This window comes from Alosa pseudoharengus, unplaced genomic scaffold, assembly GCF_046254945.1.
Source record: "Alosa pseudoharengus isolate Yale_2024_CS ecotype anadromous, Long Island Sound unplaced genomic scaffold, YU_APseudo_1.1 YU_APseudo_1.1_scf_3, whole genome shotgun sequence".
NCBI lineage: Eukaryota > Metazoa > Chordata > Actinopteri > Clupeiformes > Clupeidae > Alosa > Alosa pseudoharengus.
Genome location: NW_027468718.1, coordinates 26287643 through 26314095, shown reverse-complemented (window position 1 = coordinate 26314095; position 26453 = coordinate 26287643). Strand labels below are relative to the sequence as shown.

Genomic DNA, 26453 nt, shown 5'->3' with positions numbered 1-26453 from the left:
CTACGCCTCAGACATGTGGGAGCCCTCAGAGATGACTTTGTCGTCCTGGGTCTCGATTGTTTTGATGAGGATTACTTTTCTGGGGCCAGGTTCCACCAAGGCAGGAGAGGGAGGTGAAGGCGGCTTCTGACTCTCTGATGGTTGTGTCAAGTCGTCTGCATAAGCAAGACAGGATGTTTTTTGTTTGTTTGTTTTGTTTTGTTTAGAAATCTGAGCAAAAAATGAGACAGCTTACTTTTAGAGTGACATTCAGTTAAATGCCAGAAGCTAATCCCATCAATTGATAAAAGAGTAGCAACATACAATCAGCCATACATTTGTCAAAGCATATACTGTAAGTCAGGGCTATTCAATTAGTTTGTAATGGGGGCCAGTTCATGAAAAGCATCACAACTGAGGGGCCGGAGAAATGCGGCTTGAAATATGAGTAATCACATTAACAGCTGTATATACAATGAATTACAACAGCAGCAATATGGGTGTTCAAATGTTGTATTTTGTACATGCATAACAACATCATTGGCTGGTTGATGGTGGCTAATATGGAATGAAATCTGTGATGACAGATAACACAAATGGAATCTGTGCTTTGCACAGTACTGCTAGGTCCAAGATTTCCAGTGAGTACAAACAGGATTCAAACACTGTTCAGGTGAATTAAATGTGTAATCAGTCGCATATGTAGCTCTTCTGACTTATTCATGGGTTTCATCTGGTCCCTTTCCACAGGTGTATCAAAGCACCATGCAGCCTGCATTGATAATCAAGGTGCTTGATTTTATACATCTGTGGAAAGGGACCTGATGAAACCCATGAATAGGCCTACTTGTTACATTTGACGTTCCCACCATTTTTGAGATGACCGTGACACCTAGATTTTTTTTAGCAGTGGGGGCAGGCCAGTCATAATAGCCTAATAATAATAACACGGGGGTCCGTGGGTGTGTCCCCCGGGATTTTTTTTTTTTTTCTGGTTGCTAATCACGCTATTTTAACATGTTTTGAGAGGGACAGACCCATCTTTTTTCTGACGCACCTCACGTTACCCCATGCATTAAACCAAATGTCACTGCTTGAATAAATGAAACACATAGCCTACTGAACATGGGCATCGTCATAGTTCACGATGACAATGAAAACGTTTAGCCTACTTGGTTTCTGACAGAAATTACGTTTTGTGCCAACATATTGTAGAAACACAACCACGGCCTTTATTTGGTGAACGGAGGTGCAAATCATCTCCTTTACTTTCTTTATTATAAAGTCTACGATTCACTTTAACGTTTTGCCGTCGCCATTTACAAATATGCAATTTACCTTCGTTAGGCTATCATAGCCTACTTTTTGCTTCGAATCGCAATTGAGTGCGCATTTAATGGAACATGCCACATGATTTCCAAGAGGCTGTTAGACAGGCTCATTTCAGACTTCGCTAGTCTATAATTGCATTTGTTTATGTTAAGACGTGAAGAAATGAAGGACATCGGCAATAGCCAGGCTACTATATAGAAATACTTTGAAATTCCCTTTGAGTCGGATCTGCTCCACCTTTCCACCAAGTTTTGCAGAAATTGTGCCCGTGTTTTTTTTGCGATATTGTTGACAGAAACTATTTGTGTGGTGCAACCTGTTAAATATTAGTAGATAAACTCCAACGTGCCAATTTAGGTTGAAACTAAACTATGGCACTTACGTTCAGCTTATAAATGTACAAATGTAATGAATTGTAATGTAGCCTAACTTGTTCAATGGGCTGAGGTGCAGTGGCTGCAGCACTAAAGCGAGTGAGAGATGCAAGAGTGGACAACAGCTCATGCGCTTGCTAGAGATTACATTTTTTTTAAAGGGCCAGTACAAATGACAAAGGACAGAAGTTGTGTTTATGAAGCAAAAATTAAACATGGGTACCTGTTTTACTGGCTGCTTCATTAAGTGTGGCGTTCTCAGTCATTCTGCATAAAAAAAATTGTTTCCATTCAGCTGTGTTGATTTCTCTATTGTGACATCCAATTTAATAACTATTTTTAAAAAAAACTCACCTCATCTCCTCCCCTTCCAGAAGCTTCCTGTACGTCGCTATCTCGATGTCCAGGGCCAGTTTGACATTGAGCAGCTCCTGGTACTCGCAGAGTATTAGGGCCATGTTCTGCTTGGCCTTCTGCAGAGCAGCCTTCAGCTGATTGATCCTCTCTTGAGCATCCAGGCTGGCCTTCCTCCCCCTCTCATCGCATTCAGAGATATCACTCTCCAAATGCACTTTCTGAAAATAGACCAATGGAACAAGAAGATACTCAGAACTAAATAAAAGAGGTCAAAGGTCACCCTCAGTGTAGAGACAATGTCAGTTGTTTAGGCTACATGACGTGCATTAGATGTTCACTGCTTGTCTAATGTCAGGGTCTGCCCGGGGGCTAACAGATGCTCACCTGCTTGGAGAGGATCTCCAGGTCTGTTTTCAGCCTCTGGATCTGTCGCAGGAGCTCGGCTATGTCGTTTTTCTGGTCTCTCACCTCCTGTTCATGCTTATGTGCCTGTTGCATCATATTCTCCATCTAAGCACAGAAAGACCACAGACACATGACAGTGGAACCCCACAGATGTGGAACGCAATGCAATTAATTAAAGGGTAAGGTTCCCCCATCAGTATGTGCTGTGTGTGATGCAATTCAAGGCAGTTCAGGAATACATGCAGACAGTAGTACATTCCTAAAGTGTAACTGTGAGAATAACGCTGTGCTGACCTTCTCTTGGTTCAACTGTTCTGCATCCTCACAAGCCTGGGCCGCCATGGCCTCATACTGGGCCTTCACTTTGTCCAGGATGTCCTTCATGTCCAACTCTGGGGGCTTCTCCACCTCTAACACAACAGTAGCATTCTGCACCTGGGACTCCAGCTCCTTAATTTCCTACAGTTGGCAAAATCAAAAGCAAACATGAGGGGAGAACGTATCATGGCTGGGATGTTAATTAAATCAGATTAACACCAGTGTTCTTGAGTGTGTGGACAAACCTCCTCATAGCCCTTCTTTAGGAAATCCAGCTCACCAAGCAACTCTTCCATTTCCATCTCAAGCTGAACCTTCTGCAGGTAGGCATCATCCACAAACTGAAATCACAAAACTCACTTTGCTTATTCGGCCAGACACATTTAGAGGCCAAGAGCAGACCAGCCTGGCCAGTTTACTAAAGTTTAGGTGAAGTAGGAAGAACTGTTTTTCTGAAGATCATAAGTAGCAGTGACAGAATTTGACAAGTGACAACTATTTCCAGAGGTCTAAATAAGCAGGGGGTTGTTTCCAGAAAGCGTCGTTTGCTAACTTGCGTCGCAACCTTGGTAGTACGCTCCATCGTTCTTGGATTTGGTGTTTCTAGAAAGGGTAGTTCGAACTCTCAATCGCAAACAAGGACGCAAAGTTTGGTCGTTTGAACTACTGCCCCTAGGCAGTCGCACTTGTGTCGTTCCTTGGTAGTTCCTGTTGGTGTCCGGAGCGCCTAACCAAAAATCACAACCGCCTAACCAAAATTTGCGAAGTGGATGTTTATCTCGTGACTCAATGATTGATCTATCCTGTAGCTTAATTTGGATTAAGACACTGCTCCCCTACTTGGCTCATTCTTGCTATTTATGTTAATTAAAGAATTGCCTTGATTTTAGTATTATAATCTTCACAGTCCCTAACAACAGCAGCGTTAAATGGTGTAGTGGCTAAAGCAGATGACTTATTATCCCAACGTTGTAAGTTCGATTTTCTTATGATGTGAGATTGTCCTCTTGCTTCTCGCTACCTGCAGGTGAACTAGTGTGACACATAGATTCAATTGTTTTTGACTGATGTATTGTACCTATGGTCTCTCGATGTAGAGTAACTATATACATAAATATGTATGGTCAAAACCTATTGTTGTGTCTCGTAGGCCTACTCTTACTCAGAGATGAAAAGAAGAGATAGGATGCGAACTCCGGCCGAGCGCGCAGTGCACCAATGCGCTGCCGTTAAGCCACGAGACAGTTGATAACCTATGGGATACCCAGATATTTGTCCAGGCTATATATTTTTTCCAACACATAGATATTTAACACAAATAATGACTCATATTGGTCTGCTTAAGTTAACTGTTTTATATGCTTGCAATAGGTTTAGGTTTTGGCTGATGGCAATGACAATACCAGCATTAATCAGTCGGTTTAGATTAGAAACATGTCGACATAGGCCGTGACAGAACATTTCAAGGGGGTGGGGTATTACACGTTGCCACTGCTTCCACCAATGATATGTATCGCTGCATCATCAACAACGTTGTTGGAACAATGGTGTTCGAACGTCGGAAGTAGCGAATTGCGACACAGGTACGATGCTTTCTGGAAACAGGTGTAACAGTGTCGTTGTTTGGTCGCAAGTTGCGTCGTACCATGGTGGTTGAGCAACGTCGTTGCTAACTTTTCTAGAAACGACCCCCAGGTCAGTGGTACATTTTGAGGGAGGACCCAAGGTGTGGCAGTGGATATGGTGAGTTAAAAACAGGTGTTTCTCAGATTTCATAAGAACTCCAGTAATGATGGTCTCTGTCACAGCTTTGTGGGACCTATGTTGAAAGTTAATGAGAGGGTAACAAATGTCCCCAGTTTGAGATTCCTCGGGGATGTCAAAGATGGGGGTGGGGGCTATTGTGAAACCATTACCTGTAAGATAAGAGGAGTCTGACACTTGTGTTATGACAATTGATGGAAAATTTGCATTTTGAGAGGAATTTCACGCATGCAAATAACATGGCTGATGCTGTTCACATGCCTTTTTCTTCATCACAAAGTCATCCTCCGCCTCAGCCTTCTTCTGGACCTCCTTCTCATACCTTAATGATAGTTCAAAGGGACAGAGTGAGAAGCAATTGAGAGAGAGAGACACCACAGAGGAGGGGATTTCATGTGACAGAGCTGTTCTTTTCTGAAGAAACGCAAATGACTTTGTCTTCATTGCAGCAGGATCTATGCACCAGACATCTGTACCGGACAGCTTTGCTGTGAACTGTTGGTGTAGTCCTGCAGCCCGAGCCCTATCTGCGCTGATCAAATAAAAGTGTATAGTTTACATGCATTTATGACCTCGTGAGATTTATTTATGACCGCAGTGAGAGTCCTGAAGATAAACTTCCTGTTTACTGAAAAACCTATGCCTGAACTGTTGCCTACATTCATGTCACCATTCTGTTCCTTCAACAAATGACCCATACAGTCCCTGAAGGAGAACATGTTTGGACAGACTTACTTGTCCCTCGAACGCTCAACTTCATCCTGAGCCTGCTGCAGCTCCTGCTGCAGCTTGTCGTTGTCCAGGGCTAACCTTTCCACCTGTCTCTTCAGATTGTCTTTCAGATCATTCACAATCTCATTAATGTTGGCCTTGTAGGGCTCCTGCTTCAGCAGGATGTTCAGTCGTGTTTCTAAGACTTTGTTCTGATCTTGCAGACCACGCACCTGTGGAAGATAACAATGACCATTTCAGATCCGATTCACAATGATTATCAGCACTTGCAATACAGTATAGTTTTATATGGCTGGCAGAGGGCTAATTATGCTTGCTAAAGACAAAATAGGGTAATAAGTAAGACTAAGGATGACAACAACATCCAAGAACCCTGACAATGAGCAAAGCAAATGTGACTAAGTAATATGCATTTGACAGTAGAGTCAGTTGTTTTGAGAGTATTTAGTAATACGTTATATGTTTGTAATGGATAATGGACATAGACATAGAGGTGGATACTTCTGAAAATAAATTAAATGGCATGACCGAGTCAAAACTTCTTTTCCTGCATCTCTGATGAAATTAGGATGTATTTCATCGATATTTTAGTTTACTTTCTATGCATTCATTCATCACATATGAAAGTACAATATTCTAATTTCACCAAACTATAAAGAAACTTGCATGTGCCTAAATAAATGAAAAGCTAAATAAATATGTATACTGTACATCCATATTACATTGTAGCTACATTAAAGGCTACTTACCTTATCAATCAGCGCCACGAATTTGTCGTTTAAACCTACGGCAGCCCCCTTGCTTTTCTCTTTGTTAAGGTACTCGGAGCTGCTTCGGACGCTCGCCATGCTAACTGGTAAGTGAGGGATGGATGGATGGTACCAAAAGTGCAAAGTTTGAGAGTGTGTGTGTACTGTGTTTTGAGAGTGAGTATTTAAGGCCTGGCGTGCCCCGCCCCTCCTGAATAATGAAGTAGTTCTGGACCAGGTGTGTCTACAGATGTGCAGTCTCACCTGTCCAGTGACGCGATGAGGAATGAAATAGGGCCAAAGACAGCTGTCCACTAGGGGGAGATGAACTCTTGAAAATGTGAGAACCATACGGTCAGCTTTGATGGCTTCTGGGATACATAAACATATCACTCGAGATCTGTGAAGTCTGCTAGGCGCGCGGGAACATGTTTGACCAGTGTGCTGAATAACAATAATGGATGTCGATTTCTCCCCCAGCATGATATGCTTCGAATTTACACAGCTAAATAGTCCTACGCCATTTCAGCGCCGTGTATGAGTAAGATTGAGAAGTTTTACAATGCCCTGGGTAGCCATATTCTACCATTCAGTAAGTATGTGCAGCACTTGCCCCTCAGTCTCCGACTCACGAATGAACACTATGCGCACACCAGACTCACAGAAACGCACTTGACTTAACATCAGTAACCTTTTCAGTATAGGCTAGTGCGCTAGTCAAAGGTAAATTCCTTTTCTGATTGTTGAAGTAGCCTAACTTATGCCGTCTCCACAGCAAGAGTGATCCTAACCACGTTACAGCGGTTTCTATCCGAGCGACTCCAATAGTGAAATTATTTCAATGTCATATTTCGGTGACACTAAGCTGCCGTCGAGAGGACATGTCTACTGATAGGCAACAGGTCTCACCAACACGAAATTCGGCCAGTTGGATCGGCCACATTGCCCTGAAATTAGGCTACACATGATCAGAGGGGTATTTCACAAAGGCAGAATTAAGACATCCAAGATAAGTGATAAAGCGAGGTTTGACATAGCGTTGTCTGGTCATCCTAGCTCAACTCGTTTCACTAATGCCAATCCAGGATGAGTAGGAGCGACTATGTCAAACCAGGTGTAAGTAATTCAGGATGTGTGCGCGTTCTCGTTTCTGCTCCAAAGTGCCCACGGTTGGAATAAAAAAGACGCGGGAAATAGCGTCATTCCCACAAAGTGAACAACCGCTTTTGATATAGACTAACAATGAAGTAAAGTTATCCTTTTTGGAATGGGGAATCATGGCTATTTCTGTAAAACAGCAGAAGTAGGCGTGGTAGACCAACTGAATGCAAATTTACGTATGCACCCACGTGTGAGTGCTTCCTTGTCTCGGCACGCAACATCATTAAGAAAGCGCTTGCCACTGCAAAGAATGCACATAGTATGATTTACCTTAATATTATAGTTGAAAATACCTTCGAAAACTTGCCCCTCTACTTCCAATCAACTACAGTAGGCTCATTCATTCATCAAACGTCTATCAATAAAATAAGCAAACAATGAGTAGGCTACCTAGGCCTATGTTAATAATTATAAGGCTATCACAATTGAAATAATAACCATATGGTAGTAGGCAGACAATCTGTTTTGTTTTGCGAACAACTACATTTATCAAATAGTTTATAAATGTAATAAAGCTCCTTAAAAATTAGCACGGAGGTCTGATGTGAATGACAGCTAGCTGAACCAATAAGACAACATAATTACCATTAGAATGAATTTAGCTTGGCTGTTAGCCTGGTCGGGACCAGGCTAGGTGCAGAGAATAAATCCCCATGGTAACTTATGTGCCATCTCTTTTGTGAAACCAAGTCAAGGCTAAATTCATCCAGGATAACCTAAAAATCTCAGCTTAATCCCTTATCTAGGTTTTGTGAAATACCCCTCAGCAGTCAGTGAAATGTTTGAAAACTTAACCATGCTACTTTGAAGACCTGCTGGCTTGGGCAACTGCTGTAGCAAGACAACACCATCAGCCGTGTTAACTTGCTACAATCATCAGCTGACTTCTTCTAATTGTATAGAGTAAGTCAAGTAAATTTCACTATGACTTATTAGCTGGTTCGTGGCGCAAGTATGTAGATGAATGGTTATCATTTAAGAGGTTTCATTTAAGAAGCAGGTTCGATACCCACGTGAGTTATTATTAGGCTGTTTAGGTATTTCTTTTTTTGGTGGCATATTTATGGTCCAGTGCATGTAGCGTACTACGGACAATTTTGACATTTAAATATGTCATGCATATTTGTATTTGTTCGTCTCCAGTTTCCATCAGAAAGTGACAAATCTGCAAGCTGCCACATCTGTCAAAAAAACGTCATCACTCGTGAAACGTCACCAACGCAGCCAGTTAACATGGGTGCCAGTTGCACATGCCAACACCGGTTGAAGAAAATCGTCTATTCTTTTCTGCAGTAATTTTCTGCGACTCATAACTACAGTCAATAGCCTGCTTCATGACCTTTGCATGGAATTTCCCTATAATAAAAAGCCAAGGTAGGCCTACATAGTTTGTACCAATACAATAATGATTAAACGCCTGCATGATGTCATCTGCACCTTTAGAGCGTAGTAGGCTGAGCAACGTTTTTCAACCAATCAGCTTTCACAAACACAGCGATGCGCACTGGCACTACATACTACCTGTATAAATAGGACCCCCTTCGGGACACACCTTTACAGGTGTGAACGTTGGTGAAGTTACCATTAGCCCATTGTCTGCTCGCATCCAAACGCATCCAGAATAATGTCGTACTTTGCGAGATCTAGCACTGCTCCGAGGAACTTCTCCAGCTCAAGCGCCTCCGGCAGCCTTGGGCAGCGAGCGGTCCGTTCTAGCGCGGCCAGTGTGTTCGGGGGAGCTGGGGGCATTGGCTCCCGCATCTCCGTCTCAAATGTTCGGAATATCTCCAATATGCTGCGCCCTCACGTGCAGCTGGATAACGGGAAACTAGTTATCTCTCCAGCAGATGAGAAAGAAACCATGCGAGGTCTTAACGACCGCCTTTCCGGATACCTGTCCAACGTGCGAACGCTGGAGGAGTCCAACCGAAAATTGGAGGATCAAATTAAAGAGGTCTTGAGTAAAAGAGGCACGGGCGTCGAAAGAGACTGGAGTGCATATGAGCAGCCACTTGCCACCCTGAAGGAACAGGTATTCTAAATAGTTTTGATGTCTCTCTTGTTTCTTTCTGGCTGTGTCTCTGTGTCACAACCCAGTTACACAGAAATATATCAGCTAGTGGAGAAAAGTAACAGATCTTTCATTGCAGGCCTGTGTTAAAATACATTTTCATTTATTTGTATAGCTCCAAGATATGACAATGGAAAATGCCCGACTCATGCTGCAGATTGATAATGCAAGATTGGCTGCAGATGACTTCAAAGTAAAGTAAGATGAATTTATCTGAGTTGATCTATTTATACTTATATTTATTCATTTGCTAATTTATTTGGATTCTCTGGATCCTAAACGTTGTAGGGGTGTGTATTCTTCCTGAATTGCCTTCTACAAATAATGTACTGTCTGTTATGCTGACAGTTTGAACACTGTAAACTTTTAAGAAATTAATATTTTCTGTTACAGATTTGAGACTGAGCAGGGCATGCGGCAGGGTGTGGAGCAGGACATTGCAGGCCTGCGCAAACTCATCGATGACACCCATATGGGCCGCATGCAGCTGGAGAGTCAGATCGAGTCACTGAGAGAAGAGCTGGTGTACCTCAAGAAGAACCATGAGGAGGTACTGTAGGATTCAGAGCAAGCTGACCCAGCAGTTGCAGACTGTCTGTCTTGCCTCTCTGGTGTAACACAATTTTCACCTTTGCAGGATGTTGACCAGCTGAGAGGCCAGATCAGCAACTGCGGCGTCTCTGTTGAAATGGACAACCGCAAGGGCGATGATCTCAATGAGACCATCAACAAGATCCGTAAGGATTATGAGAAAACTGCTCAGAAGAACCGTGAGGACACAGAGACCTGGTATCAGTCTAAGGTTGGTTTAATAGGAAAAGATGTATGATTACTAATATGTCCACGGCCCCCTTTCATATAAATAAACTATGGACCTTTTATCTATTTGACAGTTTGACAACATTACAGCTGAGGTGACACAGAACACTGAAGCACTTCAAACGGGCAAAAGTGAGCTGAATGATCTGCGGAGACAGAAGCAGTCCTTGGAGATCGACATTCAGGCTTTGCACAATATGGTACTGCATGTACTCCTGTATCTGCATGAGACTTCCTCCGTCAGCTCTCATCTATCCCCACCCACCCATGTCTGGCTCAGCCTGTACCTGCCTTTGATACTAATCCATTGAGACCACAAAGGAATTCCCAGCGTATGACTGAACAAAATGTTCTGCCTGCTGCCATTGCTCAACTGTTTTTTTTAATTATCTCACATCCAACTTAATTACATAACTCATCTAAAGCATTTCTCACTCCTGTCTATGATGCAATGCTTTCTTACACACAACAGGATAATTCAATATTTACAAAACAACTTGCATGGATGCGCAATATCTTGTCTGTATATGCAATTACATTTAACCTGTTAATCCCAGAACCGCTCCCTTGAGGACACGCTGGATTACACGCAGAATCGGTCAGCCCAGGAGATGACCCAATACAACAAGATCATCATGCAGCTGGAGGATGAGCTGGGCCAGGTGCGGGCCCAGGTGGAGAGGCACAGGTTGGACTACCAGACTCTGCTCAACCTCAAGATGAAGCTGGAGGCTGAGATCGCCACCTACCATGGCCTACTGGAGGGCCAAGGTCCAGACGACAGTAATGCAGGCTACAGTAATGCAGGCTACAGCAATCCTGACGACAGGTAAGACAGCTTGCAAACATAACTGCTTTACAGCTAGCGTGGCCATTCCCACCTAAATCTCCTTGAGTCTGGTTTTAACCAGGCTACTTTACAGCCCCATCAAAACCCCAGCGCTTAACACAGAGCATGCATGCATCAGTTAAAACAACAACTCATCTTATGTTGTCAAAAGATGAAGGTATCCCTTAATGTGTTCAGTATGGCCAGGTAGACTCAGGAGAATGGCTCATTGCACCAGAATTCCAGAGAGTTCTCAGCATTGATTGTAAATAGAGCAGTTTTCCATGGTGAGTACTGTGGTAGGGGCCTTAAACAGGCCCCAGCGTGTCACAGCAAGTAGCCGTCCTCTGTGATAACACACACATAGCAACCCTATATCTCCTGTTCCTTTTTACTACTCTTTGTCTTCTCTCCCTTCTCCCCACTTCCTCTCATCTCTCTCCATTCCCCCCACAGAGTGGATTTTTCTTTAGAACAGGCATTGCAGGCTGGTAAGTACTGTGACACATAGAAGTGCCGCAAGTTTAGCCGTTTCTGTTTGTCACTGTGGCTAACCCACTCCTAGCATGCACTGAACCCAATCACATCAATTGTTTTCCATGTTAACTTTCACTACCATTACCTTTCACTACCACTTTTCACTACCACTTTGGTAGCTGGATCTCTACTGCCCAAATCTGCATGCTAAGTGCAAGCTTCAATGGGTACTATTTCTCTTCGTCATGAATGTACTATACCAAATGACATATAAGGTTTATTTTAGATTGGCAACATTCTTTTATCAAAAACATTGTTATTTTATGATCTTTTTTATTATTATTATACAAGTGACTTGCACTCTTAGAAAAAAGATCTGCAAAACTCTGAAAAAGATTTTGCAAAAGCTATCATCAACTTGCCTCTGTACAGGAGTTCTGTTTGTGCTAAAAAAAAACATAATTTGGATGGGAGACAACTGAATATATGTAATACTGCATGACAAAATATTTTGTCAGAGACAAGTTTCTTTCTAAGAGTGGAGGCAAACTGAATGGATTGCTCTCAAAATAAGGATATAACAAGCCTAATCATGTCTGATCAGATAAGAGATGAGGTGAAGGTATATTACACAATGAGTATCTCTCCCTCTAACCCCACTCCCAGTCTGAGACATGCCCATTGTCTTTCCAGCTCCACCCCCAGCCAGTCTTAAGAAGGTTCTCATCATAAGCCAGGAGATGGTGGATGGGGAGGTTGTCTCTGAGAACGAGCGTGAGACTTTCCTCACACAAGCTGACGAAACCTACGAGGTAGAGGAGGAAGAGGAAGAACAAGAGTGGGCGGCACCACAGAGTGTCACTCCAGCTGAGGAAGAAGAGGAGGAGAGGGAAGAGGAGGAGGAGAGGGGAGAGGAGAGTGAGACAGCAGAGCAACAGTCAGAGCAGGGGGGTGAAGCAGAAGAGGGACAGCTCTCCGACAGCCCACCAGCGGAGGACGAGGCCGCCCCAGATGAGGAAGAATAGAGGGAATGTCACCACCCGGCTCCACCCAACTCAACATTCTTCTCCTTCCCCCACCACCACACCCTCTGCATTCCCCAAGTGCCTGATCCCCCTCAGGAATCTGATGTCTCTGGAGATTGACCGACATTATAACTTCAATAAATAAAGCACCTCAAATCTCAAGTCTTTTGTTGAACTTTATTTGATATTCAAATGAGAGTATAGTATAATTACTCTATTCTAATATACAATCTTCTTAAGAATCTTATGCTGATTAAAACAATACAGGCTTTCACTTTTGTCAGATGTTTAAACATTTAGAATTCATAATTTTAAGTTGCAGTTGCATTTTGAAAAGAAAAAAAAGGTCACACATCATTTTTGTAACAAGACTGGTTTATTCTTTACCATCATCACATGATTCCAAAACAGGACAGGTGATTTAGAGCGAATAGGATGAGAGTAGCAGGTCTGGTGAATACTGCGTTGTTAAAACAAACACAATCTAAGAAAGAATGCAAGGCAAGAGTACCAAATGGAATACAAGGTCATACTGTATCAAAAAAATCATTTGTTCATATTGTCATATAATTGCATCAAATATTTATCCAAGGAATGCAAAGCAACAAATTGTAGTCCTCCCTTGTGAAGCGTGAACTTCTCTTGGAGGACCCAGAGCACTGGCCAGAGAGAGGGAGTTTGATCTAGTCCAGTGAGGCATGGAACTGCGGATGCGTGTCTCGCCATGTCCCCAAGCGTGTTCAAGTCTGCGCACGCATCCTTAGCGAGAGAAGGTCTTACCCCTGCATGGATACAATCAACATGGGCATCAGATTTTGACCTCAGAGCATAATTAAAAGTGGTTTAAGTGATTCAATATTTAAATTAAAATGAAGAAAATAATAAAAACACTTGGGAGGAACATCAATGCTAAAAACAACTCGATTCCCCACAATGGCCAATGCATCTCAAACGCCCCTCGGAAGCAAATAAAATGATAGGGTGGAGATAACAGCACTGTTTTTCAAGAATGTGTTGTTGCTTGGTCCCATAGATCATAGTAATTAAGAAAAGCTCTTCAATTTGGACCATGACATCACAAAAAATATACAGAAGAAAGAAGCTACTTCTGACCCAAGACTTGTTATATTGACCGAATCATACATGTGCTAGCAATGTCTGCCATAGGATGTCGGTTTAGCAAGTCAGGTTGAACATCCACAAAGTTAAAATACAATTTTAAATCTTAAGGGGAGAAGAACAACTTGTTTCCCATGTTTTTTTTCTTCAGACATTAATGTCCTGAGGTGCTGTGCTTGCCTGCCAACCTCTAATATTCATTAGTTCTTCAACGCATGCCATTTCGAGCTTGTGCAAGCAAACCGCAGCCATCTTAACAGCCTGCAGAGGCAAGCTTAATTTCAGGCAGGGCACACACTGAATGTACTCACGAGATAGTTTTCATCTCTTTCTTCTCAGCATCGGGACGGGCGCGGTTCAGAACCTTTAAGAAGTCAGAGGTCTTAGCTCTCATGCGTGTGTGAATGTAGGCCTGTGCAGAGAGAAAACACATACACACACACACACACACACACACGTTATGACCACACCAATGAGCAAGTTTAAAGAAAACAAGGCCGCATAGTTGAGCTCACACATTAACTCTGTGGAGTGTTTAAAAGACATGCATACACACCCCCACAAAAGAGATGAATGAGCAGGGTGTATGCAGCCTGAGCATTACTCACAGACTGTATACAGAGCCCACCCACTGATTACAAATGAGAACAAAACCAGTGACCCCCACTCTTGGGCAAGAGCTGTAAAGCTCGCTCTGTTGGCCACACACATACCTTGGAGCACTTTATGTGGTAATGCAGATAGTCGCGGAAGGTGTGGATGAGGTTGATGGTGTTGTCTCTGGCATTGGCGCTGGTGTGACGAGGAAACAGAACTATCGAAAAGAAAGAGAGAAGTATTTTCAGGCTGATCAGGATTCCCTTCATATACAATAACTACCATAGCTTAGCACAAGAATCCGGGAGTGAAAGTCAGTCTCCACCAGTCACCAGTTTTGTCGGTTTGTGGCTTGCTGGCTGTGCAAGATCACCTGCTACCAGCTGCTCTCTCTATGTCTGTCTGCTTGGGGGGTTTGTTTTGAAAGGGTGTGGCATTGTTTTGACAAGCCACTGGGTAAACAGCAAATACGACAGGCAGACACACAGTCTACACACAGCGATGGAACACCGGTCACAGGTGAATCCGCCTCCCAGCTTGGTAGTCACACAGTTTGTTTGATGTAACGACTTCCAAAGGGAACCAGTAAGTCTTTTGAATGAGTGACTAGAGTAAAGCCAGAGACATATGCGAGGAAGAGGAGCTTACACTGTATTTAAAGGTTGTATCAGTGATAGCGGGGATACGCCCCTTCTCGCTACTCCCTCCCCCTCCCTCCCGTGCAAATAAAACTCTCCTAAGTGCGCATCTCGTCGGTTGAAACACTTTATTTTGCCTTTGAGTGGGTTGCCAACCGTTGTTTGTAGCAATTGTTTTTGTGTACAGATCTCGGAGCTTAGGCTGCCTACAGAGATGCGTTTTTTTGACGGCCTGCTTATGGGGCAGACAGCTAATGGATCATTAGGAAAGATTAGATGGATGTGATCATTTATATTTGGGCCTTTTTTGGGCCTGAAATCGCTGATACAACCTTTAACAATGCATATTATGTTATTAGCTCAGTCACTGAAAATACCAAAGCATGCACTACAGAGAGATAATGCCGAACTGATCAGGCTCCTAGCACAGTTAACAGAACCCACCGAATGTGATGTAACCGATGTTGTCTCCCACGGCGGCGTCAGTGTCCTTGAGTTCCAGAGGAGGCTCCCTGTGGCTGAAGAGCACCTGGGGGGCTGTGTGGCTGGCACGCCGGCCCTCCTTAAACTCCTGCACAGACACAAGGAGACGTCTCAGAACAGCACAGCAGGCAACACCAGGAGCAAGAGCACGATTCAATGACAGGGGAAGAGTGCTTCAAAGGTGGATGAGGTCAACAACTGTGTGACCTAGCTTTCACAAAGCATGCCGTAAGAAAGCCTGAGAACTGAAGTCAGACAATCAAACTGACACTGTGACCACTACCCTCATTAATTAAATGAGGTGTGGTAGACTGTGATATTAAAACAGTCATAGGGCTATATTTTGGGGCACCAGCGCATGGCGTACAGTTCGTTTTTCAGTCGCGCAAAGTTGAATTCGGTATTTTGCACCTTTATTTTTTAAGCATTGCGCCCAGGGGTGTGGCAATTAACAACCTAGGGCGGGCCCTGGCGCATTGTCTAAAAATCGCTATCATACACCACCTAAACCTGGTCAGAAGTCAATGGCGAGTTGTTCATATGCTATTTTAAGAGCTTATGTCAACAGTCATATTGGCAGGTGCACGCACCATCCTTCTATCATTCATGAACGCACACCAGCGCACGTCCATGCAAAGCATTACAAATTGCACGATTACAATGGTAAACATAATTAGAATAAAGATATTACGAAATACTGTACATCTCATGATGAGTAGTTATTCACCATCATTTGCAAATTGGTAATGACGGTTAAAAGTGATTAGGGGAGAGGCGAGAGACACGTATGGAGCACAGCTGAAGACGCACTGTCACGAGATATAAGCAACTCCTCTGCAGGATAAATGTTGTTTTATTCAGTCATTTGAGCAACATTAGGGTAAGTGTTGCTTTTTCCAGCCTATGTTTTCGATGGTAACCCATTGTCAGTCAATAGTGAAAGTAACTGCATATAACTGTCTTGTCATTGACTGACTCCTTGGTGAAGTTAGTTTCACTTTGCCAATGAGTTCAAATAATAGGCGAGTGCAAATGCGTGAAGGCTATGCTAAGTTTTAGTAAAGCATGGTTTAAGAATGACTATTCCATACGGTCTCGCAAGCAGCCTCCTTCCAATGCGCCGTTGAATGCCAAAATACCGATGCATTTATTTGACATATCGCGCGTTGCGCCGTTAAAGGGAATGACAGATGTCATTCTCATTGGTTTAAAATGATGTTACGCCCCAAACACACCCATATGACTGATTAAAAGACCTAGGAACACCTTGTTACGCCATGCGCTCCACTTTTGAGGACGAAAACCCTCCCAATGTGAACTGGACATCCTACTAAATTTGAATAGACTTTTGACGAGTGACGATGCACTTTAGAATGTCATGATAGGGCCCATAATGTGGTAAGAAGTGATTTACGATCACTGAGTGATACAACAGTTGTACCTGTCCAAACACTAACATATCTTATCAGCAAATTTTAATAGGCAAATTTAAACCAATTCCAAACCCAATTAACTAGATGTACCGCAGAGCGGTACAAAATATGACCGCCGCCCAGTCCAGCACATTTTTTCCACAAAAAGAAATTACGCGGAAAGGCCTATATGATTCTAACTGTCTCACTAAATTGCATTATCCACACTCAATTCTCACTGGTATCTGCTAGACAACAAGTACCAAAACATGATTAGTTCATAGATTTCACATGTAAAATTCATTTTATACAACCCCACCTCCATCTTGCCTGTTCATAATTCTGAGAAATTCTTGATTGTTTGTGTTATGTTTATGTTATGTGTGTGGGTGTGGGTGTGGGTGTGTGTGTGTGTGTGCGTGCTTGTGTGTGTGCCTGTGCATGCAAGCGTACATATGTCTACTGTGTCAGTATGTGTCATACGTATGATTACTGTGAATGTATGTGTGTATGTGTGTGTATCTGTTTGTGCACATGTGTGCACATGAAATGGGTTAACATGACCCCTGGAGGCAAACATACGGAAAAAAAATGGTCATCCTAGGCCCTACAGTTCTCAAGATATTCACAGAGAACTGTGTCTGCCCTACCCTCCTTTCTGGGGGGTCCAGTCCAGCGGGGGGGCTACAGATCAAAACGAAAAATGACGGTTCCATGCTATCCATGTGGGGGTACATGCCCACCAAGTTTTGTGTACCCCGGTCTTTCAGTGTCCCGGGAATCCTTGTTGGTGTACGTCACTAAATGTACACATAAATTATTTTATTGTAAGGCCCCCCATGAACAAAAGTACACAAAACTTGGCATGCATTTGGAGGGTGTCATAATGATCCTACACTTTTAATTTCGTGCAGTTTTGACCTTGTCAGCCAGAGATATTGTGATGAAAACACCTAATTTTTTGCTTTTTAATTTTTAACTAGGTGGCGCTATACATGAAATAAGTGGTAATGGGATGGGTTGACATGCCCCCTTAAGACCAACATACATAAAAAAGGTGGACCTCCTAGGCCCTACGGTTCTCGAGATATTCACAGAAAACTGTCTCCGGCCACCTACAGGCCAGTTGGTGTATAGTAACATAAATTAATTTATTGTGTGGCCCCCCATGAACGGAATTCCACAAAACTTGGCGTGCATACAGATGGTGTCATAATGATCCTACACTTCCAATTTCGTGCAGTTTTGACTATGTTAGGTCACAGATACCTTCAATTACAACACCTCATTTTTACTTTTTTGTGTTTAACTAGGTGGCGCTATACATGAAATGAGTGGTTATGGAATGGGTTGACATGGCCCCTTGAGATCAACATACAAAAAAAAATGGTCCTCCTAAACCCTACGGTTCTCGAGATATTCACAGAAAAAAAGAAAAAGAAAAAAAAAAACAAAAAAAACAATTCTGACTAAACCTATATGACCGCCGCGCAGCGAAGCGGCGGTCATAATTAATTAAACGAGGTGTGGTAGACTGTGATGATGTGGTAAGAAGTGATTTACGATCACTGAGTGATACAACAGTTGTACCTGTCCAAACATTAACATATCAGCAAATTTTAATAAACAAATTTAAACCAATTCCAAACCCAATTGACTGTCTTTGCCAATCACAGCCACTCAGAAATACTTAAAGGCTGCTGGATTGCTTGTGATGAAAACAGCAAATAGACTTGTTTGAACATAGAAAATGGACACTTGTGTGAAGTTTAAAACTGAAAGAGGACCTGCGAGGCTGCGCTAACACCATGTCAAAACACAAACCTGCATGAACACTTTCCCAATGACGACATCATCATCATCCTTGAACACTGTGCTGAAGACCACGGTGACTCTGTCTTTCTTTGCCTCAAGGTACCTGGGAAGAATCAAAGGAGAAGAGGAACTAATGCGTGAGAACAGAGGTTTGCTTGGTTGAAATCACAGCACTCCACTTCAGTTACGCCTCAAAACAAAGCAGGGTTCTGTCACTTGGACAGACCACGGTCATTTAATAATAGGGGTCAGAAGGGCAAGAACAGACAGCTACGTCACTATCTACACTTCAAAGACTTCAGGTGGTTTACCTATGGTTTAACTGATATGTCATCCTGTTCATTTACTTCAAAATATCTTGTCTAGTTGCAGGGTTCCCACTCTAAGTCAAATGTAAAATTCCATGACTTTTCCCTGACAAAAAAACTGAAATTTCATGACCTACTATATAATGAATGGTACAATATACCGACCAAAGATTTCAGAGCAGCCGCAGAGCGTTCAAAAATCTTTTACTTTTTTAGAGTGGGAGATGAATAAATGTAGCCTGGCGGGCCATCCTATATCATTGAAATGTATAGTCTGGAATCGAACCATTCACCTCGCTTAATCCAAGGGGCGGGCAGAGAATTGTCTTTCAAACTGCCTAGGCACGCAATAGGCCAGCGCTACGACCATATCCGTATCCAGTCGGCAAAACGGCAAATACATCCTTCTTTGAAAGGAATGACTTAAGTGCATTGTGTTGCTCAACTTTCAAAGAAAAGCACAAGTCCAACTCCTCCAAAGTTGACGCCAACGCCAATTCAAACAACTGCTCTTCATTCGCCATAGCCACCTTCCTTGTTGTTCACAGTCGCAGGACTGTCGTTATCCTGTTAAGCCCGCTTTAAGACTCTCTAACAAAATAGAGCGCTGTGATTGGATGAAGTCCACGGCGTCAGCCAATAGAAATCCCTATGGTTTGATACTAGACGTACAGGCTGAGCAAATTAATTTGCCGCCGCTAGGGTGCGTCTAGATTTCTAGGCTAGAATAAATGGCCATTGAATAAACAAAGTTGGGCTAACCACAACTACTCAAACAAGCAGTAAATCTAACAACCAGATATACACCAATTCTGCGGGGAAATATGTCTGTATTAATGTATTTCGGCAAGTAAATTTTAAACTGCTACAACAAAATTCCTGATATTCCATTACTTTGCCCCAAGAAAGGTTAAATTCCCTGACTTTCCATTTCTGGAATAGACTTTCTAAAATTCCATGACCCGTGGGAACCCTGTAGTTGTCTTATTATGCTCTTTTTTGGTTTCTTTTGTCTGTCTGTATGCATGTATGCCATATCATGGTCCTGAGGACACACAAGAATCATCTCTGTGTTCTGTCTGTGATGACAAAAGACTTGACTTGAACTGCTGTTTTGAAAAGCTTTCTCCTGCTACAGGAGCCACCACCTACATGGTCTCATCATCTCTGTAGTGGACCACAGCTCTGCTCTGGCCTTCTTGGCCCTCCTCCTGGAACTTGAAGTACTTCTCGAACACAGAGGCAAAGCAGTTCCTCTTCAGCATGCCTGCTTGGTGGACCACCTCCTCTTTGTTAGAGGGCACATTGTCCAAGTCATAGAGCAGGGACACATTGTACCCTGACAGTGACACAAAAGGGGAACATGGTCAATCAATCCAGAATATATAACTAGTTTTAAGACAACTGGAACAATGTAGGGACAGAGTGTTGAGAGATACATATATAAAATAGCAGGTTAGTGTGAGTAAAACCTAGGTCGCCGTCAGACAACATGGAGAACATTGCTTACATTGCTTACAGGATCTAAATCAGACGCTTTTCTTTGATGTACAAGTAATCAGTCTTATTCAATTTTGTTTGTGCAGCTTGAGCTAACTGTACGTACATATCGCCGCCGACTTGAGCTGCAAAAGAAGCTCTGGCCGCCCTGTGAAGGACGCTTGTCAAAAAGTACGGGGAAGCTTTCAACGCTTTGGCCGCTCTGACGTGGCAGCATTCCATGTTGCTGGTCGTTTGCCGCTGAACCGCGTCATAGCTCATTACCATAAAGTTGACCAACTTTCAACTTTCTGCTTGACGCTCTGGTCGCTCAACGCGCCCAAAACGCGCCGCCGCCGGATTTGCCGCTTCTTGCAGCTGATAGAACCCAGCTTCCATTGAAAATGAATGACTTCCTGTAACTTTGAAGCTCAAGTCGGCGGCGGTGTGTACGTACAGTAATGTGTTGCTGTGCATGTATCTGTCTGGACATCTTCCAGTAACTGACATGTACCTGACTCAGGTGACACCAGGTAATTTCCATACATCCGCTTCAGCAGCTAAAACAAAACAAAACAAAACAAAACATTGAAAAAAATCGGTCACAGAAAGCATCAGGACACATTTTCATCAAATAGTCTTCAACATGACATTCCCATAAACCTGAAGTTTAGGTATGAGCGTGAAAATACAAATTGTTTACATGATTCAGAACTTTAAGATGAGTGATGAAACACAACACACAAACACATCGTGGGTGCCACGGGACGGGCCCCACGTCTACTCTGGCCACTTCCACATTTTCATCTGTTTTGCATTGACCCCGTGTGGCTCATTCAAACACCAGAGTGGTGGTTGAGGGAAATTTGAATTCTCATTTGGATGTGAAAGAGAGATGATCGTGACTGATCACATCGCTTAGAAGAAAAAAAAAAAGCATGTCCGAGCCATGGGATCAAGTCACAAGAGCTCCTCTGTGCATGTGGCACAAGCTGAGCTGAGGAACTTTGCGATGCTCGCAGCCAGTTATTTTAGAAGCCCATTACTTCCTACATCAGAGGTGAGTCACCCTGACTTCCTGTTTCACTGAGAAACCACAGGGCCTGCTTACTCCCCTATATGGTGCCAAAACCACCTCATGAGACAGACAGCAACTAATGACAGACGGCAAGAATGAAAACAAAAACTAATCATCAGTTTTAAGAAGTGTAAGGATCAAACTTCTTGGAGATACATTTACTCATGATATATAGTACCACTGACAATGTACATACATGCAAAGGCTGCTGGTCAGGTTCTTATTTGAAAAGGTAACCATAAGAAAAACACAGAAATGTCAAATACCATCTGCTATATATAAACTAATATTATAATGTGGACCACGATACCTCATCTGCTCCATGGTCCTGCAACTCCTTGTAGAACTTCAGCGAAATGCTGACCATCAATTTGGTCTTGTCCCCATTTGGATTGGAGATATGGTAAAGGACCCCATCAAAATCTGTTGAGGGTAAAATAAATGTTGATTATTAGTCTGGCAAAAAAAACCCCACAAAGATCACAGAATTAGGACAGCAATAAGACAGCCATCACTGGTCAATATGGAGACTATAGGGGCTTGTTGAAAAGCCAAAACCTAGCTTAACAGCAAAAACATTCAATGTCTATAGTAAACTAAATGGTCCCACAAAAGTAGTCAACCACTACAACAATATAAGGACACACAGTATAATAATTGGAGAACTGTGATGGGTGTTTGAACTCAGACTCAGCAACAAACCTGCAAATGTAACTTCTACTGCCTCAGGCTTGTTCCTGTAAGGAAAAAAACAGTTATAAGAGGCAATGCTGTGCAACCACTAGCACCCGTGCTCTCCATCATACACCCTACTTATTCTGCATAGTGGGAAAATATTTTCTAGTGTGTTGTCACCTAAAACATTGGGTTAGGAGTAGGACTGTCCAGAGTTGTTGCCCATGGCTACAGAGTTCAGAATTGAGAGGATATTGTGGTGCCACCCAACTTTGCTTTTTTTGGACCCATTTCAACTTCCTGCTGCTTGAGAGTGCAGCGGTTCCAACTATTTTACAAAGGAGTCTTTTGAGTCAGCACATAAAACGCTGCAGCAGCAAGAGCTCTGAAGTGGTCTTTCCATCTGCAGATACTCAGAATGGATAACCGTAGAGTCTTCTATAAAGGAGTCTTGCCATCCTTGCAGATTCAAGGAGATTCTCGTCTGAGTCTAATATTGCGCGTGGATTTGCACTGTAAGAACTTGATAAGGTTCAGTAAAGGGAAGGGAACTGGTGAATGCGGAAATGGTTGTTCCATAACAGAGGGAGGTAGCAAACTATGTGGTGCATGCCACTGCTTGCAGAGCTGCGAAAAGCTGTCCGAAGTTAAGTAAATGATCATTACAATTTGACATGGTATACTCAAGAGGTTTTCCAGAACATAGCTATCAAATGCCCTACATATTAACGAAGAGGTTTTCCAGAACATAGCTATCAAATGCCCTACATATTAACGAAACCTGTCCCAGAAAACAGCTGGATGATGATCCAACATTAAGCCCCGGAAGCCACTTAGCTAGCTAGCTAACAGTTACCGCTGACTTATCGACAGCTAGCTGGATATATGCAAATGCATCCAACCCTTGCTATCTTTACGTCGATTCAAAATAAACGTGCACGTATGCATCAAGAGAGGCAGAGACAAATCGGTCAATCACTACACGTACAGTCACTGACAGGTTAAAATGGATTCACCGAAACTAACGTTAGCCTTAAAGAGTGGCTAATGTTTCATTAGCTAACTGCATAACTAGCTAGCTAACGTCAAGCGATAAAACAATTACGTCCCCCCACCATTGCTGCCGCCAGAAGACACGGGGTGAAAGAGAGTAAATGACAGAACTTTTAAATGGAAATGAATGCGTATAAAAAAATAGGACGGGATAGCTACAGAAAAAGTAACGCTATTATGTTAGATTTGGAAATTCTCCGTGACCGAAAGGCTGACACACCCCATCCTTGAATGCCACACGAAACAGCTTGATTCAACAAATGCAACGCAATTTAACAATGACAATGAGCGCTAGATTGTACACAGCACATACGACGGCAATGGTGCACATACACAAATCTAAAACCGTGTGAAAAACATAAACAGTGTATAAATTGTGAAATATGTTAGCTGGGAAAGGTTAGCTCAGACTATTCAAATTGCTAACTTCATTGCTCACCCGTTGGATGCACTCTCAAATTTAAGAGATATTGTTTCTTCTATGATCCGATTATTTATCTCCAACAAAATCATGCTGACGGTTACTGCTGTGTTTACTGTTTATAACAAAATAACGGCTAAACAGTTAATATTCTCCAATTTGTAGTCGTTGAATTTTTCCTCCCTTGTAGGGCTTTCCAATCTGTCACGTCTTCCGCATTGGTGTGTAGGACCCTTCTGCAGCTGGTCGCGAAAATGCCTGTGCTCCTCAAACCGAGCCACAGTCTGGTTCTGCTTATCAGGGGCGCCTGCAGGAATTAATGCTATGGTACGCACACCCGACCCACCCCCCCGCAAAAAAATAATTCACTCGTGAACAATATTTGTCTGTTTTAGGTCCGTGCATTGGTCAGTCAGCAAAAAGTAGCCTACATAGCATAACAACATCCACATGCAATAATACAACGACAACGTCTACAATGACCTATTCATTTGAACAACTTGATACAGCCCTATACAGGCTAAAGTTACCTTTAGTTTTGTTCTAGCGTGACGTGACGTCTGGCTTTAGTGCAGTCTAACGTTCTGACAAGCACACCAATTGCCTACCTTGTTCTTGTCCATCTGGAATAACTCCTAGCTTTGCTGCCTCCATCCTTTCTGTTTTCTTGTTTAAAGCTTGTGATATCCATGATGAGTATTGAGTTAGTGAATTAGCTCAACATTGTGTGCTGATAACCATATATAGATAGCCGAGTAAAAGAAAACAAGTAGGGGAGAACCGGCACAATTGTAACACTTTTTTATTTTTCCAATTCAAACTCGATTTACACAAAGACGATAGACTTGAGAGTTGTGAAATTTGACCAGAACAGAGTCGTACATGTCTACTCCATGAAAGTTGAAACAGAATTTAAAAAAGATGTTATAGTTTGTCAATAATTTAACTTAACAGCCATAAAAAAGTGCGGTACAGTTGTAACAGTAGCGTCATTAATGTAACAGTGGTAAAATCGTGAATCCTATAACATATTTTAACACAAAACAGTGCTGGGTTAAACAAAGAGCTTCTGTTTTCATATAAAATCAAGAAAAAAAGTCCAAATGTATGACTGTCAAAGCTAATTTATTGCATTATTGATTAGCCATTGCAGACCATATGTTACGGTGTTATGCTAGCTCACAATAACCTTTAAATATGCTTATTTTGGCCATATCCACTTGATAAAACCAGTAAATATATTTGATAAACAGCTTATTTCTTACATGTCTGAAGCATTTGGTCCAACAGTGATATTTCAAGTTGCTGTGTTAACTTTAATTGGGTGACCGCGGCACAAAAATCATTATCCATAACTCGCAATGAGAATGTGCGCGCATGCGGATAACATCAGTTCATTTTGCCATAGAGACAAGTGTTACAACTGACCCGCACAGGTCATGTTTTTACTTTCATTTAATTGCATTTGCACAGCTCACTATGCCTTGCTCTAAGAGAGGGCCAGAGACTCACCTAGTTGAATATTCCATTACATTTCATCATAGGCTACTGCAATTTAATACTATTGTTAGCTGTGTTTATATTGCAATCATTCCATATCATAAAATGTAGCTCATAATAGCTCATAATACTAGTAAAAAAATAGCATTCCCAAAAGTATTAGCAGGGAGTCCCAAAAGTGTATTTTATTCAAAATGTGTGAACTCTGAACTCTGTGTTTTTGCATACACAGCTCAAGTTGTGAACAAGCAATATCCTACAAATAATTTGAAGTTCTCAAACTATGAGAGTTTTATGAAGTGCTGGCAAAAACATCTGAAATGACCACTTTCACTCACCTGATGAGAACTTTGTGAATTGTGAATTTGTATGAACATTTGAACGAGTGAATAAAAAATAGAAATAATTATCCCAGAAAGTCCCAGAAATATGACTTGAATAGAAGTTAGTTAGTTATTAACAATTAATTGATAAACTTTTAGAATACTTTGAGCACTGATGCAGTCAGCGCCTCTTACCTTGTTTGCAGGTAGGCCTACATTTCATTCCGTTTTCGATGGCAAACGCGAAACAGCGCCAAAACAACCACCAGTGGACAAAAAGAGTATTACATGTGTACTGTTAAGACTCGCCATAGAGAATGAATGGGGGAAATTACGGAGGTTATAGTTTGACGATGTCATAGTCCCATGCGGGCCAGATGCTATATACCACGGACATGTTTTGGGGGGCCACCCAAAATGAGGTGGCGGGCCGTAGTTTGGGGACCACTGCCTTAAGTGAAGCATTGAACAGTTCAATGGCCCTGGGGACAAATGACTTCCTCAGTCTGTGCAAGGCAGTGAGCGAAGTCTCCAGCTGATCAGGCTCTTCTGCTTAACAATAGTGCTGTGGAGTGGGTGACACTCATTGTCCATGATGTTGATCAGATTGTTCAGGGTCCTTTTGTCAGATATTGAAGTGATGCACTCCAGTTCAGCTCCCACTACAGAGCCAGCTTTCCTTACCAGCCTGTCACTTCACCCCGTATCCTTCTTCTTTGTGCTTCCTCCCGAGCATACCACTGCATAGAAGAGGACGCTGGCTACAACAGACTGGTAGAACATCCTGAGGAGCTTGCTGCACACATTGAAGGACCGCAGTCTCCTCAGGAAGTACAGCCTGCTCTGTCCTTTCTTGTAGAGTGCATCAGTGTTGGCTGACCAGTCCAGTTTATTGTCCAGGTGGAGACCCAGATACTTGTAGGTGCTTACCACCTCCACATTGACCCCATCAATGGGGACTGGTAGCAGAGTGGGCTTAGACCTGCGGAAATCCACCACCATCTCGTTGGTCTTTGAAGTGTTGAGCTGAAGATGATTGAGTTTGCACCATTGCACAAAGTCCTCCACCAGGCTCCTGTACTCCTCCTCCTGCCCGTTCCTGATACACCCCACAATTGCAGTATCGTCAGAAAACTTCTGCATGTGGCATGACTCGGTGT

General features: G+C 42.6%; 3 protein-coding genes across 4 annotated transcripts; 1 reads left to right on the top strand and 2 right to left on the bottom strand.

The window, feature by feature from the left end:
• On the bottom strand, positions 1-7620 carry LOC143099898 (keratin, type II cytoskeletal 8-like). Its single transcript, XM_076262807.1, has 9 exons — positions 6011-7620; positions 5265-5473; positions 4791-4851; positions 3011-3106; positions 2742-2906; positions 2427-2552; positions 2040-2260; positions 1909-1952; positions 1-155 (listed from the first exon to the last, which is right to left on the bottom strand). The coding sequence occupies exons 1-9, from the start codon at positions 6491-6493 to the stop codon at positions 1-3; spliced, it is 1560 nt and encodes a 519-aa protein (XP_076118922.1). The 5' UTR covers positions 6494-7620.
• A 1091-nt stretch (positions 7621-8711) lies between these two features.
• Positions 8712-12554, top strand: LOC143100507 (keratin, type I cytoskeletal 18). Of its 2 annotated transcripts, XM_076263741.1 has the most exons (8): positions 8712-9203; positions 9358-9440; positions 9636-9792; positions 9880-10044; positions 10136-10261; positions 10619-10890; positions 11347-11381; positions 12061-12554. In XM_076263741.1, the coding sequence occupies exons 1-8, from the start codon at positions 8796-8798 to the stop codon at positions 12390-12392; spliced, it is 1578 nt and encodes a 525-aa protein (XP_076119856.1). In that variant the 5' UTR covers positions 8712-8795; the 3' UTR covers positions 12393-12554. The 2 variants fall into 2 exon arrangements, with proteins under 2 accessions (XP_076119856.1, XP_076119857.1); XM_076263742.1 differs by lacking the exon at positions 11347-11381 and having other exon boundaries at positions 12061-12182.
• On the bottom strand, positions 12551-23732 carry arpc2 (actin related protein 2/3 complex, subunit 2). Its single transcript, XM_076263743.1, has 10 exons — positions 23489-23732; positions 22024-22058; positions 21632-21744; positions 20758-20803; positions 19917-20103; positions 18466-18559; positions 15191-15317; positions 14225-14325; positions 13823-13923; positions 12551-13174 (listed from the first exon to the last, which is right to left on the bottom strand). Exons 1-10 carry the CDS (start codon positions 23560-23562, stop codon positions 13153-13155), a joined length of 900 nt encoding a protein of 299 aa, XP_076119858.1. The 5' UTR covers positions 23563-23732; the 3' UTR covers positions 12551-13152.
• Between the last annotated feature and the right edge of the window lie 2721 nt (positions 23733-26453).